This window comes from Cervus canadensis, chromosome 6 (assembly GCF_019320065.1).
Source record: "Cervus canadensis isolate Bull #8, Minnesota chromosome 6, ASM1932006v1, whole genome shotgun sequence".
Taxonomy (NCBI): Eukaryota; Metazoa; Chordata; class Mammalia; order Artiodactyla; family Cervidae; genus Cervus; species Cervus canadensis.
In genome coordinates, this window is record NC_057391.1 from 48,869,626 (window position 1) to 48,885,784 (window position 16,159).

Sequence of the window (16,159 nt, forward strand, 5' to 3'; positions counted from 1 at the left end):
ACAAATTTAACCACAGTATTCTCCAATTTCTATGTCCTCAGCACACAGCTCATTGCCTGCTCAACCCTTACATTCTGCCTTGAGTTATAACAGCTTTAATGTCAACCAGAAAATCCTTTGAGGACTTTGAGGACTCAGGTCTGTCTTTGCATTTAGTTCATAAAAGGTGCTTCTTAAATGTTTACTGGCTGACCCATCAGAAGAGCGCTCTCCATAAACAGGGCCTAGCACCCCCACCCCCACTGCTGCGTGTGGGGGGCTGACTTTCCTGCAAACTTCGGCACAGAGGCAGGGAACAGGAATATATGGCAGTGGCGCAGAGGAAATTACTTCAGCTCGATAAAGGCCGAGTGAAAAAAATCAGGGGCAGAAGGATGCACTATTCAATGAATGGTGTCAGAGAAACAAGCCTTCCATAAGGGAATAAAAGGTGAAATTTCTATTCATATTACATACACAAAAAATAAATTCCATACGGATTACTCTTTATTTGTTCAATAAAATTTATTGAGCACTTGCTACATGTCTGACTATTCCAAGTGTTGAGGATACAGACATGAATGAAACAGACAAAAACCACTGCCCTCAGAGAACTTACATTCCAGTGGAGAGAAAGAGACAATACATAAACAAGCAAAACAGGTAAGTGTAGGTATATCACAAGATGATAAAGTGCTATGGAGAAAAACAGAGTAAGGAAGCACGGTAGGCAACAATGTGGGGGGTAGGGGGGGAGGGTGGTGATTACAGACCTAAAAATGAAAAACAAAACTCTAAAACTTATGACAAACAAGACGCACAACACAGCACAAAAAGATCGATAATTTCATAACAAAAATTTTTAAATGTGTATATTATACAAAACCCCATAAACAACCAAAAACCACGAACTGGGAAAAGATAATAGCATGCAAATATTTTTTGATAAACAACTAATATTGGCAATACACAGAATTCCTACAAATTAGCAGGAAAAAAGAAACACCAAACAGAAAAATGAACAAAAGATGTGAACAACCAATTTATAATGGGAGCCTGACTGCTAAGAAGTTTAGGGTCAATTTCTCTAGTTGTAATGAGCAGCTACCAGGCTGATGCGAATTAAAACTAAGCCAAAGAAATATTATTTCACAACTGGCTAAAATTATAGTCTAAGAGGTGATGAGGATGTGGGGAAATCTGCCCTTACACATGACGGGTAGAAGTCTATGTGCACTTTGTAGAGTGACAGCAGTGAGACTGTCCCAACCCATCCCCAGCAATTCCTCCTCTAAGTTTATTCCCTCGATAAGCATAGACACATGTACAGTATTGTTTGCACAAGAATAAAAAATTGGAAACAAGCTAAATGTCTATCAAGAGGATACATTATAATATATTCAGATAGTGGAATATTAGAGAGCCATCAAAATGAATAATTAAGATCTAGTATATGGAACAACACCAAAAACAAAATTGGGGAAAAGAGTAAGTTTAAAAATAAATACAATGAAATTTATTTATACACTATATATAAAATGTTACACAGTTTTATTATTTATTTGTATTTTGTCCACACAACACAGCATGTGGGATGGTTCCCTGACCAGGGGTTAGACCCAGGCCCCTGTGACGAAAGCACCAAATCCTAACTACTAGGCCACCAGGAAACTCCCTGCATACCTTTTTAAACACAGAAACTAAGCTATATATTGACAATAAACATATGTATGTGTAATAAAAGCAGAGAAACATGGTCTGGGTAGAGGCCAGTTGCCTCTGAAGGAAGCCTTGGGGCAGGATTGGGTGGAGGGTAAGAAGGACAAAGATTCAAAATGGGAGGAGTAAAATGAGAACTTCTTTAAAGTTCTTTATTTAGAAAAAAATACAAAATATGCCAAAATGTTAATATCTTTCAATTCCAGAAGAGAGTACATGGGTTTTATTTTTATTATTCTCCATATTTAAAAATTTTTCCAGGGACTTCCCTGGTGGTCCAGTGATTAAGGCTCCACATTTCCAATGCAGGTGGCACAGGTTCAATCCCTGGCTAGGGAACTAAGATCCCACATGCTGTGCAGTGAGGCCAAACAAAAAAAAATTATAATTTTTTCCAACTGCTAAAAAATAAGAAGCAAAGAACGAGGCTAGCTTTGGAGTCAAAAATCTGGGTGTAGACCTAGCACCGTCATCACTTGTGGAGAAGCTGCTGGCAACTTATTTTTTTAAGACTAAGCTTCAGCTTCCTGTACTAAAAAATGGTGCTAACAATACCGCCCACAGAGAGTTAACGTGGCATGGAGGTCTAGATGCACAGCCATGCAACACGATAAACACCCACTCTCTGAGAGTTACTTGGATGAGAAGCAGTCACAGAAACTACTACGGACAGAATGTGAGCTCCCAAGTCTCTGAGAAATCTATCTGAGCCAATCAGAAATGATTTCAACAAACGGAACGTGGGTTTAGTGACATTTACAAAGAAAAGACCTTCTCCCTTGAAAGGACAGGTCAAATCGTGAATACATTAACCAGTACCAGCAATACAATGAACCTGCAATGTTTCCATAATGCATAGAAAAAAAAGTTTACATCTGTGTGAGCTTTCTGACACCTTCTAAAACCTTCACATTTTAGATCAAGCATCTAAGATTTTTAAATCAAGAAGTGGCTAATGCAGTATTAAACACCAGAACTGAAAACTGTAACATTTTCAACTACCGTAAATTCAGCTTGTGAGTAGTGTCTCCTTTGGGTAGGAGAGTGAGTGGCCCTAGGACAAAAGTATAGCCTTAAAAAAGAGTCCAAGGCTTAGGATCCAATTAAGGGTTGGGGATGGGGCGGTAGTGTGAGTGGGGGTGGGGCAGGGTTTGAGCACCTAACTCACGTTTGATGTAGTAAGTCAAGTTCACACTATATCGCTGTCCTGGCAGGAGTGGTGAACTGAGGGACATGGGCAAAGGCAAGGAGGAGCAGATGGAGGGAGGTCCTGCAAGGCAGGGGACCCAGATCTGAGGAGGTCCCCAACCAGCCCAGGAACCAGCATCAGGCCAAGGCGGAGGTGCATGGGGCATCTAGGGAAGGCGAAATTTCAGAGGTACTCTTAGGGTCTTTGCAGACAGTCTCAGCCCCTCACTCACTCTCTGCCCCACAGCAGAAGGCTCATCTGGCCCCAGGACACTACCCATGGCCCAGAAGAGGGAAGAAACTCCCAGGGCAGGCAAGAGCACACAGTCCTAGGAAGGAGGCCCACATGGGTGCCCCACTTTCTCTAGAAGTCATTACATTCCCTGGTTTGATATTATTTCATTCTTTGAAGCTGAGTAGCGAGTCTACTCCACTAGAACAAATGCCAGTAACTTTTCCACAGACTTTGAAAAACACGAGGGCAGTAATGGAATCTCTAGAAACAACGTAGGTCCCTATGCTAGAGTGATATCTAGATGAGCGATTCTCAGATCTGACGCCAAGTTCCCTGGTGGAAGTTGGGAAACCCAGCAGAGTATCTGGGGATCTACATTCAAACAGAACACTGGCGGGGAGTAAAACTACATCACCAGTTCACTACTCACGTGCAAAGTTATCCATGTGCTCCCTTTCTGCTGCACAGAAACATCTAAACGAAAGACCAAAGCCAGCTACTGACAAGAAAGCATTTACCTGCCCACTTGGCCACAGAGAAGTGGATGGAGTGGAAAAAACTACCCAACGTCTAAGTGACACCCACCCCCTTGATGAACTCACTCCAGCACTAGGCTAATACCACCCACTGACTATTATTACCACTGTTGCTATTACAATTCTCAGCAACACTATTTAGTTGAGATACCAGGGCCTGTGGCTGTCTCAAGGCCTCTATAAAAATATAGCATGCATGAAGTATATTTCATGTCAATATATTGGGTGGGTCAAAAAGTTTGTTCAGGTTTTCCCATAAGATGTTATGGACATTTCAGCCAAATACATTTCTCTTTTCATCAGATATACTTCTTTTAATGAAGTGAGTTGAGCTGTGTATTCACAGTGATAGAAGCAAACCAAATGTACTTAAACAAGGAGAGTGCTAAGTTGATTAGTGTTGTATCTTGATTCAGCACTATGACATCCTCAGGGCCACTTCTTACATACAAATATAATCAAACGACAGAGACACTTGGCTGCTTCTGTATTTCCTGGGGTGTGATCAGGTGGGGAACACTTCCTCCCGGAGCACTGAGGTTCTTCGAGCCTGCTTCCCATCTCCTTGGCAGGTGTCCTTGAGAGCTTTTCCATAAATAAGGCTTCAGTCTCCAAGATCTTAGGACCAGCCTCCACCTGGCACTTTTAAATTATATTTTAGTACTATCTTTCACCACAGTTCCTTCTTTGATGTCTAGGAACCCACATTGCTAGAAATACTCTATGGTTCTTGGAGTTCTCTTGACTGTGTGGTGTCAGGCCATAGAAGCTGAAGTTACAGAATGTGGGTGTTTCCACAAATAAGAGCCCTACGTCATCACATTTTCCTTTCCATAGCATGTCCTTCGTGTTTTGTTCATCAGCTCATCACATATACACACCACCTCTTCCCAGCAGCGAGAATACAGTGTTCTTCTAACCACGAACAATGAAAGCAACTGCTTCCAACCCAGAGCAGGCTACCATTTTGTCATCTTCCAAAGAGCCGGAGACTAAATCTGGAGAAGAGCTCGTGGGACATGATCTGGAAACAGGGCAATTGAGCGGGTTAGGGTTGTGGGCTCATGGCCGTGGCTCCTTTCCCCTTCCCCCAGGTGGCTAATTATCAGTGAGGGAGAGCACTCTGAATCCTCTAAACACAGGGTACTTGGCGAAAACGTGTTTTGCATTGTACATTTCAGCACACCACACCACACAAGAATTTTAAAATAAACTGTGTGCTCACAAATGGTGGATCCATTTAAAAGGGTAGATTCTCAGAGCAGAGAGAACTTAAATTTTTTAAATAGCTTTCCTCCAGATAATTTTCCCCTGGGCAGAAAGCTGCTTTGATTGGCACGGGACTGGACCTTGATGAGAGCAGGGAAAGAGGTGTCAAGGCCCTGTTGACTGAAGATATTTAAAGATAGGTCAGGTGTTCACTGCTCGAGCTGTAGGTTTCTTGCAGCCGCGTGCTCATCCCTGATCTCCTGTGTCCTTCAGCAGCAAGCTAAAGAACTCTACCTGATTTGAGACAAAAGACCCAGTCCCAAGACAGCTTGGCAACAGAAGAATGAAGCCCAAGAGCAAGGATGACTGGAACTCAGCTAACACCAGAGAGTAAGATCCATGAGGGCAGAGCCACTATCTGTCTCGCCCCTTACTGGTGCCCAGCCCCAGCAAAGAGAAAGTGCAGGCAGGGATCTGGTAAATGGATGGATGAGTGAGTTTCCTCATGACTGTTATTTTTTTTCAGTGCCTCTGTATATTCCGGAAAACTCTTAAAAGTCTAAAAGGGGCATATTTGGGCGTGTGTGTGTGTGTCTATTTGTCAGATCCAGAACTAGTCAGAAGAACTAGTGGTGGGAGGGAGATGACCAATCCCTGATAAACAACACACAAGGAGACTTAATTGAGTACAACGATCTAGCTAAGTGGAGGTACCTGCTCTCACACTTCACACAAGATACTCTATATCTTTTCTCAGTGAACTTGACCCTATAAGATATGTATTAATCCTTCATTTCAAAAGGGCCCCCTATTACATGCACAAATCCCTGTGGAAGTGTACTGTCCCACACAATGAAAAATCATTATTGAGCTAAGGATGGCAATACCAAGATTGATTAATTTTTATTTAGTATATTATTAAGAAATTACACTCCACTGGAGTGGAAGTGAATATACTACTTAACATGTCTGGATTCAAAGAACCTCAGTAATAATACCTAGATGTTTTGAAAGAAGAAGGAAGCCTATCATTTTAATAAACTAACTTTCTTCACAGACATTATGACTCAGATGACAGCAATAATGGATGAGGACTGGATTCCTACCCCTGTTGAGTATGAAGCCATCATAGGGACAGGCTTTCAGACTTCACGGAAGAGAGGGAAAACTGTCCTTAACACTGGTGACACGTAAAGGTTGCCTCTATCTTCCAGTCAAATTTGCCTCCATGTCTGGGTGGCTGGAGTTCACAGATAGAAAGTCACTTCTCTTCTCAAGCCAGAGTTGAGGACTCCACATGACTAATTCAGCCATCTAAATTTTTCAAAATTTGGTCCAAATGACTAATTCAGCCATCTAGATTTTTCAAAATTTGGTCCAAATTTAGTATATCTTTGCTGATTTCATTCATTATGCAAAGCAGTGAAAAGGCTGAGATCCTACCAATAGCACAGCCTAGTAAACAATAGAGAATCCTTTATATAAACAGTTTCTATTTCGTCTTCTCTCCTCATAGATGCATACCTGATTAAGGGCTAAATATCTTTCAGTGCAGCCAGCACTACAAATGTTTCCTTTATGTTGAACAGAAAGTTGAAATGTGCCTCTTTGCAAGTGCCACCCAGTGGCTCCAATCTGGCTTTGCATTGCAACACAAACGAAAATATATTCCCTCTTCTCCATGACAGTTTTCCTAAGCTGTGAACTCCCTTCTCTCGTCTCCCCGTGGCCATCTCCTGTCCAAGTCCTTCAACCATCCCCTGGATTACTGGAGTTCTAGTACTCTCCAACCTCATCCGGGACACCTCTGTGTGCGCATTTGTCCCTTTTCCATGTTCCTAACGTTTAAAAAAAGTTAGCATTGGCTACAGCGATTGAGATTTTAAACCATCCTCCTGTTGTATGAATTAACACGGTGTACAGGACAAACACCTTAATTCTTATTACCTGATAGAAGTAATTTTTAGTTTAAATTTAGAATTAAAGCTCTCTTTGTCTCCATCTAACTGTTGAAACCCAGCTGGCCCCAGCTGGCCTCTGATGATGCCATCCTAAATTTCAGCCTGCGATTTCACTTCAATGGCTGGGTCTTTCAGACCACATCACCAGCACTTAGAACAGCTATATTTGGGAGATATTACATCAGAGACACTAAAGCAAGATGTGGACAGTGATCTTTAGATGCTTCCTTATTTGTATATGTAAATACTCCCCTGGGCCGTGCTAAGTCATTTCAGTTGTGTCTCTTCGCGACCCTATGAACTGCAGCCTGCTAGGCTCCTCTGTCCATGGGATTTCCAGGCAAGAATACTGGAGTGGGTTGCCATGCCCTCCTCCAGGAGATCTTCCAGACCCAGGGATCGAACCCCCATCTCTTATGTCTCCCTGCATTGGCAGGCACGTCCTTTACCACTAGCACCACCTGGGAAGCCCTAATTATTCCCCTACTCCTTTCAAATCGGTATGTTTATTAGATTACAGAAGTAACTTAGAATTCTAAACTTGGAAATGTCTTTTTAAAAAGACCAATCAGGGCTTCCAGTGGTCAGTGGTAAAGAATACACCTGCCAATGCAGAAGACACAGGTTCAATCCCTGGTTGGGGAAGATCTCAGGGCAACTAAGTCTGTGTGCCACAACTACTGAGCCTGTGCTCAAGAACCCAGGAATCGCACTACTAAGCCCTCATGCCACAATTACTGAAGCCCATGCACCCCAGAGCCCACGCTCCACAACAAGAGAAGCCACCACAATGAGAAGCCCACGCACTGCAACTAGAGAAGCCCCATAGAAGCCCAGAGCAACGAAGATCCAGTGCAGCCAAAAAACAAATAAAATTATTTTTTAAAAAAGACCAATCTTTAAACCCTTACAGATGAAAACTGAATCAGAAGCCAATGCACATGAGGCTTTGTTCACCCGTTCTCTAATATTAGACAGGGAAACACTGCAGACAGTACCCTGTGGTGAGTCGGGAGAAATGCCACACCCAAGGAGCCCCTTGGGGAAATGAGGGGCAGCTGGCCCCAGACACCATGAGTGTGAAGTCAGAAGCAGAAAAGCCACAGTCTGACTGCCATGGTTCCTGAGATGCTAACTGTGACAAAGTGATGCTTTTCCTTCAGAAACACCCCTGACATCTACCGTGCTGATACGGGGCAAGACCTGCCCATCACTGCTGCTGGCCGTGCTCCTGCCCAGCCGGGCCGAGGGACCGTGAAACTGCATCAAGATTTCCTCATTGGAGCCCCTGCTCCCCCTTCTCCTATTCTATTCCACCCAGGGCAATCACACTGTGTAAGTGGGTTTCTCATTTGGGTGAGGATTTTATCTAATGTGTGTTTATCCTACACAAAATTTAAAAAGGTGTCCCTCCCCACCCTCACAATTCCCTGACTTTAGCCCCACTCATAGCTCTAACATTTTAGAGATTAATTTTAAAAAATATATATGTTTAGTCTTCTATTTGTCTATCACATGTGTAAATTATTAGAAATAGATACTTTTCATTTTAATAATCCATTAACAAATAACTTTTCAGAGTTGTGCTTAATATAAGCACATATAATGCTTTTTTCAGTTTTTCTGCTGCGGACCAAATGTTTAATTAAAACGAAACCTTTTCTTTGCCAAGTTAGAGAATGAGTCCCTAGGGAATCCTTATAACCTTGTTAGTACTAATTGCTCTTGTTTCTGATTTTTTTAATTGAGTAAGAAAAAGATAGTATGTTGTACACAGCATGGATTTTCTTCTATGGAGCACCACCGCAAGAGAGAGACAGGTTACTATAACACAACTTAAAAGAAATTTTTTTTTCCTCCTAGAGAAATATAAATGTTCAACTCACCTGTTTTTTCATTTAGAAAAACAGGATAGTAAACTATGTCCAACAATTAGTAAGCATGTACCTTGATTTCATACTATACAATTAAAGAGAAAAAGGACCCTTTTGTCCCTGAGCTGAAGGCACCCACCTGCATAGAGGGATGAACTTATGAAATGTGCCTCCCAGCTTTCTTAACTGTAACCTTTTGATCTGGAGAGAGCCCTCTTTTAGAGGGATCATCACTAGTCCAAAGGGGACATATGAGGAGCTTCTCCTTTGGGCCAAGACAGCAGTGGCCTGAGCTAGTTCACTGTGAACCACAGAAAACGGAGCTGAGAGTCCTATCTGTCTCTGGGGCTGAAGAGTTCCCACCACTGGAAGCAACCTCATGCCCATGACCCTTCACAAGGACTTACCTCCTCAACCATCTGCTTGACTTTCTTCTGCTGGCAATGCACCATGTCATCTAGGTGTCGGATCCTCTCCCGGAGGCTGGCTGACGCCTCTTCCAGCTGCTGATACCTAACACAGACAGAAGACAGAGCCAGTGAACCCTTGACCAACGCAGCAACACCAGCACACCAAGTCACAGCTCGAAAGAAACACCGCCCAGAACAAGATGCATTCTTCCTACTTTGTATGTATCCTAGTTTATTAACCACCGACCAACCACCCCACTGGAGAAGGAACACAGGACTCTTTTTCAAGTTCCCACTTGCAAATTTCACCCTGTGTAAAGACAGTTACTTTACCTCCCAAGAGCTGAGAGAGAATTTTTTTTGTACCACTTACAGATATGAGAGACTGTTTCTTTGGGGGTTAATACAACATTAGAATACCAGTAATTGCCACAATTAGGAAAACAGAGAAAGAGTCTAGCAAGACAACAACATATCTGAAATCAAGTGGCAGAATCCTGGGAAGGCAGAAATTACAGTTGTTCCACACATCATTTATTTTGAGAAACTGGGAAATATGCTGAAACATCCTTCCTCCATCAAAACAGAACAGACCACCTCAGAAAATATTTCATGTTTAAAAAAAAACCAGCACAGATTATCCTCAGACTCTATTTGGTTCAAATAAACCCAAGGAACCAGCAGATGGACTCTTTCTTTGGGGTCACTAAACTAGAACACGGACAAAGGGTCTGGTGGTCTGTTTACCACTTCCCATCTCTGCTGGGTCCCTCCTTAGCACAACCTTAAAGACTAGGGAAAATTCCTAGAACTCTGCAAACTCTGATGTCACATAAGAGGAAGGAGAACAGGTATTTTTCAGCACACATTGTGGCAGACTGTGCAGCCAACAGTTCTCTCACAATAATAACCCAATGAGATGGGCACTATTAGTATCACTTTAATTCCTCCCAATTTAAAAAAGAATTCTTATTTTACGGAGAAGCAAAGGATCTCAGGCAGATTAAGTAACTTGCTCAAATGCTCAGCACCCGCCAACCTCGTTTCCCTTCACTAGAGGGCCACGTGTGGACTCTCTGCCTTCTGTTTCCAGAATAGGCAGTTCATTGCTCCTGCATTTCCATGCAGGGCTTTATACACTCACAGCCAAGGGACAAGGCAAGGTTTTATTGAAGAATGTTTGGAAACAAAGACATTGTAAAATTCGTTTCCACGGCAATGGTATTAGTCACTGTTGAATTTTCTCATCAACAAGGTGCATCCTATGGAGCTCAAGGTTATGGGGAACATTTATAGACAGAACTTTGGCACTAGTGATAGGCATTGACGTGTTCCACTGTTCTAACAACCACCCCTGGGCTGCAAGATGTGGCTGGAAGCTCTCAGTCCAGTGTTTTACATGTTATCAGTCTGCAATGAGTGATGACCAAACGAATGGAAATGCAAGGACCAAGTGAGCCCACACAAACACAGTGTGCCCACCATCTAAATCCACTATAAGGCAAAAGACAGTATACCTTACCTTTCTTTATTAGAATCAGTTATTTCCACTGACATTTCTGTTTCATGCTCCAGGAGTTGAAGTTGAAGTTGATGGCGTTCCTAAAACAGACAGACATTAATATTTAACTGATGGATCCCAAGTTGGCTAGAGAATGTACAGCAAGCAACTCCAATACCAGTCAGTTCAAATCTATGTGACACCTATAGGCTTTTATACACTTACTCACCAGAGTCCAAACAAACCTCAAAATTTTAAATTTGCCAGTGTGTATTTATAGATGTATTTATGAGTTAGAGACAAATATCATGGGTAAGCCATTCAAGATTTATTTTTTAAAAAGTATTTCATCAGCCCAGGCTCAGATGTCTTATAAAAATTTATAGTTCTAAATAATGATAATCAATACTCTAAATCAGTGGCCTGTGATACTACAAATTTCTTGATTATTTTCTGAATCCTCAGGAGGGTCTGGAATTCTGTAATATTCTATAAATTAACTGGGGTAGTGTTTACACGGCTGTGTTTACTTGTAAAAACATACCATGAAAATCAGAATAAATCTGCCGCAATGATGTCCACATTCTAACCCCTGAAACTTGTGAACATGTTGCCTTATGTGGAAAAAGGAACTTCGCAGACATGATTAAGTTAATAATCTTGCAATGGGGAGATTATCCTGAATTATCTGGTTGCGCCCTTATAGGAAGAAAGGTTAGAGTCAAGAGATGGACACAGGCTGGGAGGCGCTATCATGCTGACTTAGCAGCTGGAGGATGGGGCCCGTGCGCCAAGGAATATAGTCAATCTCTGGAAGGGAGCAAAGGCGAGGAAATGGATGCTCCTCTGGAGCTCCCAACAGCCCTGCCCACACCTTGATTTTAGGACTTCTGACCTCCCAAACTAAAGATGGTCACTGGTCACTCTATGATGTTTTAAAGCCACTAACTGTGGTAAATGATCGCAGTATCAATAGGGAACCAATAAGTTGTGCACGTAAGATTTGTACGGGGATTTCCCTGGTGGTCTGGTGTGGCTAACACTCTACACTCCCAATCCAGGGGGCCCGGGTTTGATTCCTGGTCAGGGGACTACATCCCACATGCCACAACTGAGACGTGATGCAGTCAAATAAATAAATATTTTTTAAGAAGATTTGCACACATTTCTATATAAATTTAGTTTACCTTAAAAAAGTAGAAAGAATCTGGACATTTATTTCTTTGAATAAAGTTAAAAATATTAATAAAGGTATAGCGCCCATTACCACCAAAATTGCACCAGAAATACATCTGTTAGTATGACAAATTTCCTTAAAATGAAATTTTATCAAATTTTATCAAATCTTGCTCACTAATTGGAAGGAGACCCTTCTGCTTGGGGGCTTTCTCTAAGTATGGCTGTGTCTCATCTTTACCCTCAGAAATTCTGCCCAAAAAGCTCTGACTAGTTATACAGATCCCAAACTTCTTTTCCACCAAATATTAAAAGCAAATCTTTGAAAATTGAACTCCCACAACTTCTGAAGCTGTCAGTAGTGGCAGACTAGGGACAGTCAGAGTGGGAAACAGTACCCTCTGGAAGGGAGGGTATGTTATCATCGACATATTCAGAATAAAGAAGGAAGACCAACTTTGTCGTGGGGTTTTGTTACTTCTTTTAAATCTCTACAGTGAATGCACAGACTAACTGTCCCCATGGTTTCTGCCACTGGCTGGAAGCTTACATGAGCCCTGAAATAATAGTGATGAATCCTTAATAAGCGAGCCTTCCCTCCAACTCCCCAAAAAGCTGTCATAAAGTAGCGCAAGGCCTAGCTTACAGTATACTTTAAATTTTGATATTTTCCTAAGTTGAGGTACAACAAATCTTAAGCGGACACTGCACAATCATGTGACATATCTGTATTCACATTACCTTATGGAACCACCACCGAGATCAAGGCAAAGAGTACAATCTATTCTGCAAAAGGGTCTCTGATAGAACACACTCCTTAAAAAGACTTTTAACTCATCAAGAAAAAAAGAAAGCTGTTTTGGACACAATGTTCAGAAACAGTAAACTAAGGGGTATAGCAGAGAAGCCATTCAAAAGCACATGGCTTGTCCTCGAGAAAAATCCAAAAATACGTGAGAACAGGATACACACCCTGTAGGCATGTTGTTCAGTGTGTGACAGAGGTAGGCATGGCTCCTGCTCTCACAGACTTGGCCGTGAAGGGCGAAAAACAGTAAATGGGCATATCTAATCTTAGCCACCTAAAGCAAGCATTTTGCTAGTCTAAATGAGAAAAGTTATGAGAAAGGACAACAGATTCTCAATCACTAAAGATAAAGCCAAGAGGACGTGGGGAACATTTTACGTCACACAACCACGGGGAGGGAGGGCCAGCCTTACTACCACCCTAGGCCCCAGCCACACACCCCCACACAGGCTCCACGTGGGCATCAGTGGGAAAATGCTGGGAACTTTCCAGAAGCCCAAGGAGACAAAGAAACTAAGCTATAAAACAGGTCCAGCAGGAAAAAAAAAGCTGACACCAGGGGCAGACATTTATGCAAGTCACAACCTAAAAATCAGAGCCACACATTTTTTGAGCCCTTACTCTCTATATGCCAGGCACTGCCCTTAACATTTGGCCTGGATTTTTCTTGTTGACGCCTCACAAAAGGCCTAAGAATAAGAATTACTATTATCAACATTTTACAGAAGAGGAAACTGAATTTGGAAGAGTCAAGTAACTTCCTGCAGCTAAAAAGAGAGGCAAGACTCAAACCCTAGGTTCATGTGACTCTAAAACATAGATAGTCTCTCTGTGAGATGGTTTCCTTGCCCACACCCCTCCCCAGACCACCCGCTCACCTGGCTCCTGTTTGCTGCAGGACAGCCTGTCACTCGAGGGGAGTGTGCTTTAACCAGCACCTTCTGCTGTTGCAGGCAAGCGGCGATGTAGGGGAAAGCTCACCTGCATTCTAGAAAATGCCTTCACTGCCCAGTCATTACAACCACCATCTACAAGGAGTACTGACGTCAGCCCTAACCATGCCACTGACCCTCTCTTCAAGACAAGATGGGATTCTGCTTTCCCAGAGAGTAGAGGTGAAATTTTAACTGACTCTTTATTTGTTCAAGTCCCTCCCCTCAAAAGATATTGCTTAAAAGAAGAGCCCCCTGGCCAGCCAAGAAGCTCTGTTTAAGGCTATTCCCACCTTCCTGGTCAGAGGCGTATAGAGGGGACCAGACCACAGACATCATAGGTCAGCCCTCTTCTCAGAACCAGCCGGAAGCCCAGCTGTTGACCCTGCTTCCCCTCTCGTTCCCCCTCCCTCCATCACTGGCCTGGGGATTCTCAGTGTCCAGTGTGGGTCACAGGATGCCAAGGGGTGGCCTTGGCTGGTCCTCTCTCTTTTATAAACTCACACAACTCCCACTCCCTAGAACCTAGCCACAGCTCTGGTCCCCAACCACCACTCTCCCCTAGAAGTCAGCTGTCACCTGGTAAAGGTCACCCTCCCTTCATCTTTCTTCCTTTTTCTCTTTCCTCTCTCCCACCTCTCCTCTTTTCTCCACTTCCCACCTCATTTCTTCCCTCTCTCTAGACTGGCTCATTATCCCAGCTGAGCTCCTGTCTTCTGTAGGCCTCTCCCCGTTCCACCCCCAACCAGGAGAGCAATGTCCCCTACTCTGACACATAACCTACCCTTCAGACCCTGGTCCCAGAAACAACTGGCTTGGGGTGTCGATGCAACATGGAAATAGGGCTTGACGGCCTGCCAAGTAAACTAAGTTCCTGCCGAGGGCCCCAGCAAAGCAGGGCTACTAAAAGATTAACTTCTGTAAATAACTTTGTATGTAATGATGTTAGAAGCATCAAAATTTTCAACATAGAAACACTTAGGAGTTGGTGGAACTTCCATATACTTTACTTTTTGCTGTTTCTTTTTTTCTAGATTTATTTTTAATTGAAAGATAATGGCTTTACATCCATATACTTTATTTTACAGTTCTGTCTTTGTTATTTCAAGTCACAAGTTGTAGGATTGAGAGGGATCTGTGGTGAGGGCTTCTCACACCTTTGGGCAGGCCTGAGGGGAGCTGTTACACTACAGGGAGGCTGGGCAAGGGGCCCGCGGGCTCCAAGCTATGTTACCTTCTCCATGCGCTCAATCAGCCTGTCCAGCTCCCCGATCCTCTGGTCCTTCTCCTCTAGACTGATCTCTGCCGCCTGCATCTTTTTATTGGCTTCCTCAATGGCTTTCAGAAAACTATTGGTTTCTTCCTGCAAAAGAAATGCACTCTTCTCAGCAAAGCACGCAGTCACTACCAATCAGGGTTCAAACAGCTCAGGCCTTGCTAAATCATCCTGTTTCTTTAGAAGCATGACCCGGCATGACCCGGGAGCCTAGAAGAGTCTCAGAGAATCATGAACTCAAATTCCATTATTCTGGTTCTAACCAATGAAGAAAAGACACATTGCAAGGGCCTAGTTACCTTTCTGCCTTTTTCCTCCCCTTGAGGAAAAAAAAGAGCCTACAAATGTTATTTATCTCCTGACAAGATGCTCAAAGTATCACTGTATTTGCCAACAACATAAAGGGAATTAGGGCTAGAAGTGGAATTGAATGCAGAGTGCCCAGATGTTTCTCCCAAACACCAACTCAGTCAATTATTCAGCACATGTACTAAGCCTGCGAGGACACAAGATGAGGCAGATTGGAGTCCCTGTCCTCAAGGAATCGATGCTCTGCTAGAGAAGCCAAGATGGGAGATGCACAACCCAGCTCGAATAACAGGGACAAGAGAATTCCACAGCAGAGAACAGAGAGAATGGGCTTCTCCAGGACAAGGGACACTTGCAGCTGTGTGAGGGGGAAAGACTTCATTCGTGGAGATGCTGGCATCTTCAAGACTCTCAGGGAGCATAAGCAGGATTGGGACAGGGAAGGAGGAGAAGATGTGGTGAGGAAATGCACAGCTGCAGGAAGCCAGGATCAGCCTGGATGCTGGCAAATGGTCAGATTGGCTGGAGAAAGAGGTGTACTGAGAGACAGAGACTGAGGTCTCTTTTAAGCAGGGAGGAAGGTGAGCAAAGGAAGGGAGGGGGAAGGGAGAGGAGTGAGTGGGCACCCACTAAACCCATGTTAGAGTCCACTAACTCACCTCCGAGCACACACCTTCCCATGTAAAGCTCACCGACAATAATGCGCCCAACGCCCCCTGGCTGTTCCGTGAGCAGGGGGGACATACACACCAGGAGAGCCTCCTTCTCCGCGTTGTGCCGCTGCTGCTCCTCCTGCAGCTTCTCTTCGTACTGGCTGTACAGCTTCCGGGTCATCTCTCTCATCACCTCCGCGTTGGCTTGTTGGGAGGATTCCACCTGCAAAGAGACTCACTTCAGAGCCACAGCTGCAGCGGGTTCTGGCGAATCTGCCCCTTACACTCTGTATGTGTCAAGCATGAACGCACAGAGGAGTGGGCCCAGGGGCCAGGGCTCTGCAGGGGACAGAGGCAGCAGGAACTGATGGGGGAAGAGATAGAAGAAGGAGA

At 43.5% G+C, this 16,159-nt stretch overlaps 1 protein-coding gene across 2 annotated transcripts in view; it reads right to left on the bottom strand.

Moving 5' to 3' along the window:
• The window catches only part of LOC122443556 (myocardial zonula adherens protein), a 116,274-nt gene that overhangs the window by 55,120 nt on the left and 44,995 nt on the right, over positions 1 to 16,159 (bottom strand). Inside the window, exons 7-11 of one of the 2 annotated variants that reach the window (XM_043471848.1) lie at positions 15,864 to 15,989; positions 14,763 to 14,891; positions 10,634 to 10,713; positions 9,109 to 9,214; positions 490 to 4,681 (exon numbers count right to left, since the gene is read on the bottom strand). In XM_043471848.1, the coding sequence (XP_043327783.1) occupies positions 4,628 to 4,681; positions 9,109 to 9,214; positions 10,634 to 10,713; positions 14,763 to 14,891; positions 15,864 to 15,989 (495 nt within the window). In that variant the 3' untranslated portion in view covers positions 490 to 4,627. Of the gene's footprint in view, positions 1 to 489; positions 4,682 to 9,108; positions 9,215 to 10,633; positions 10,714 to 14,762; positions 14,892 to 15,863; positions 15,990 to 16,159 lie in introns of those variants that run through there. The other variant, XM_043471847.1, reaches the window with a different exon arrangement.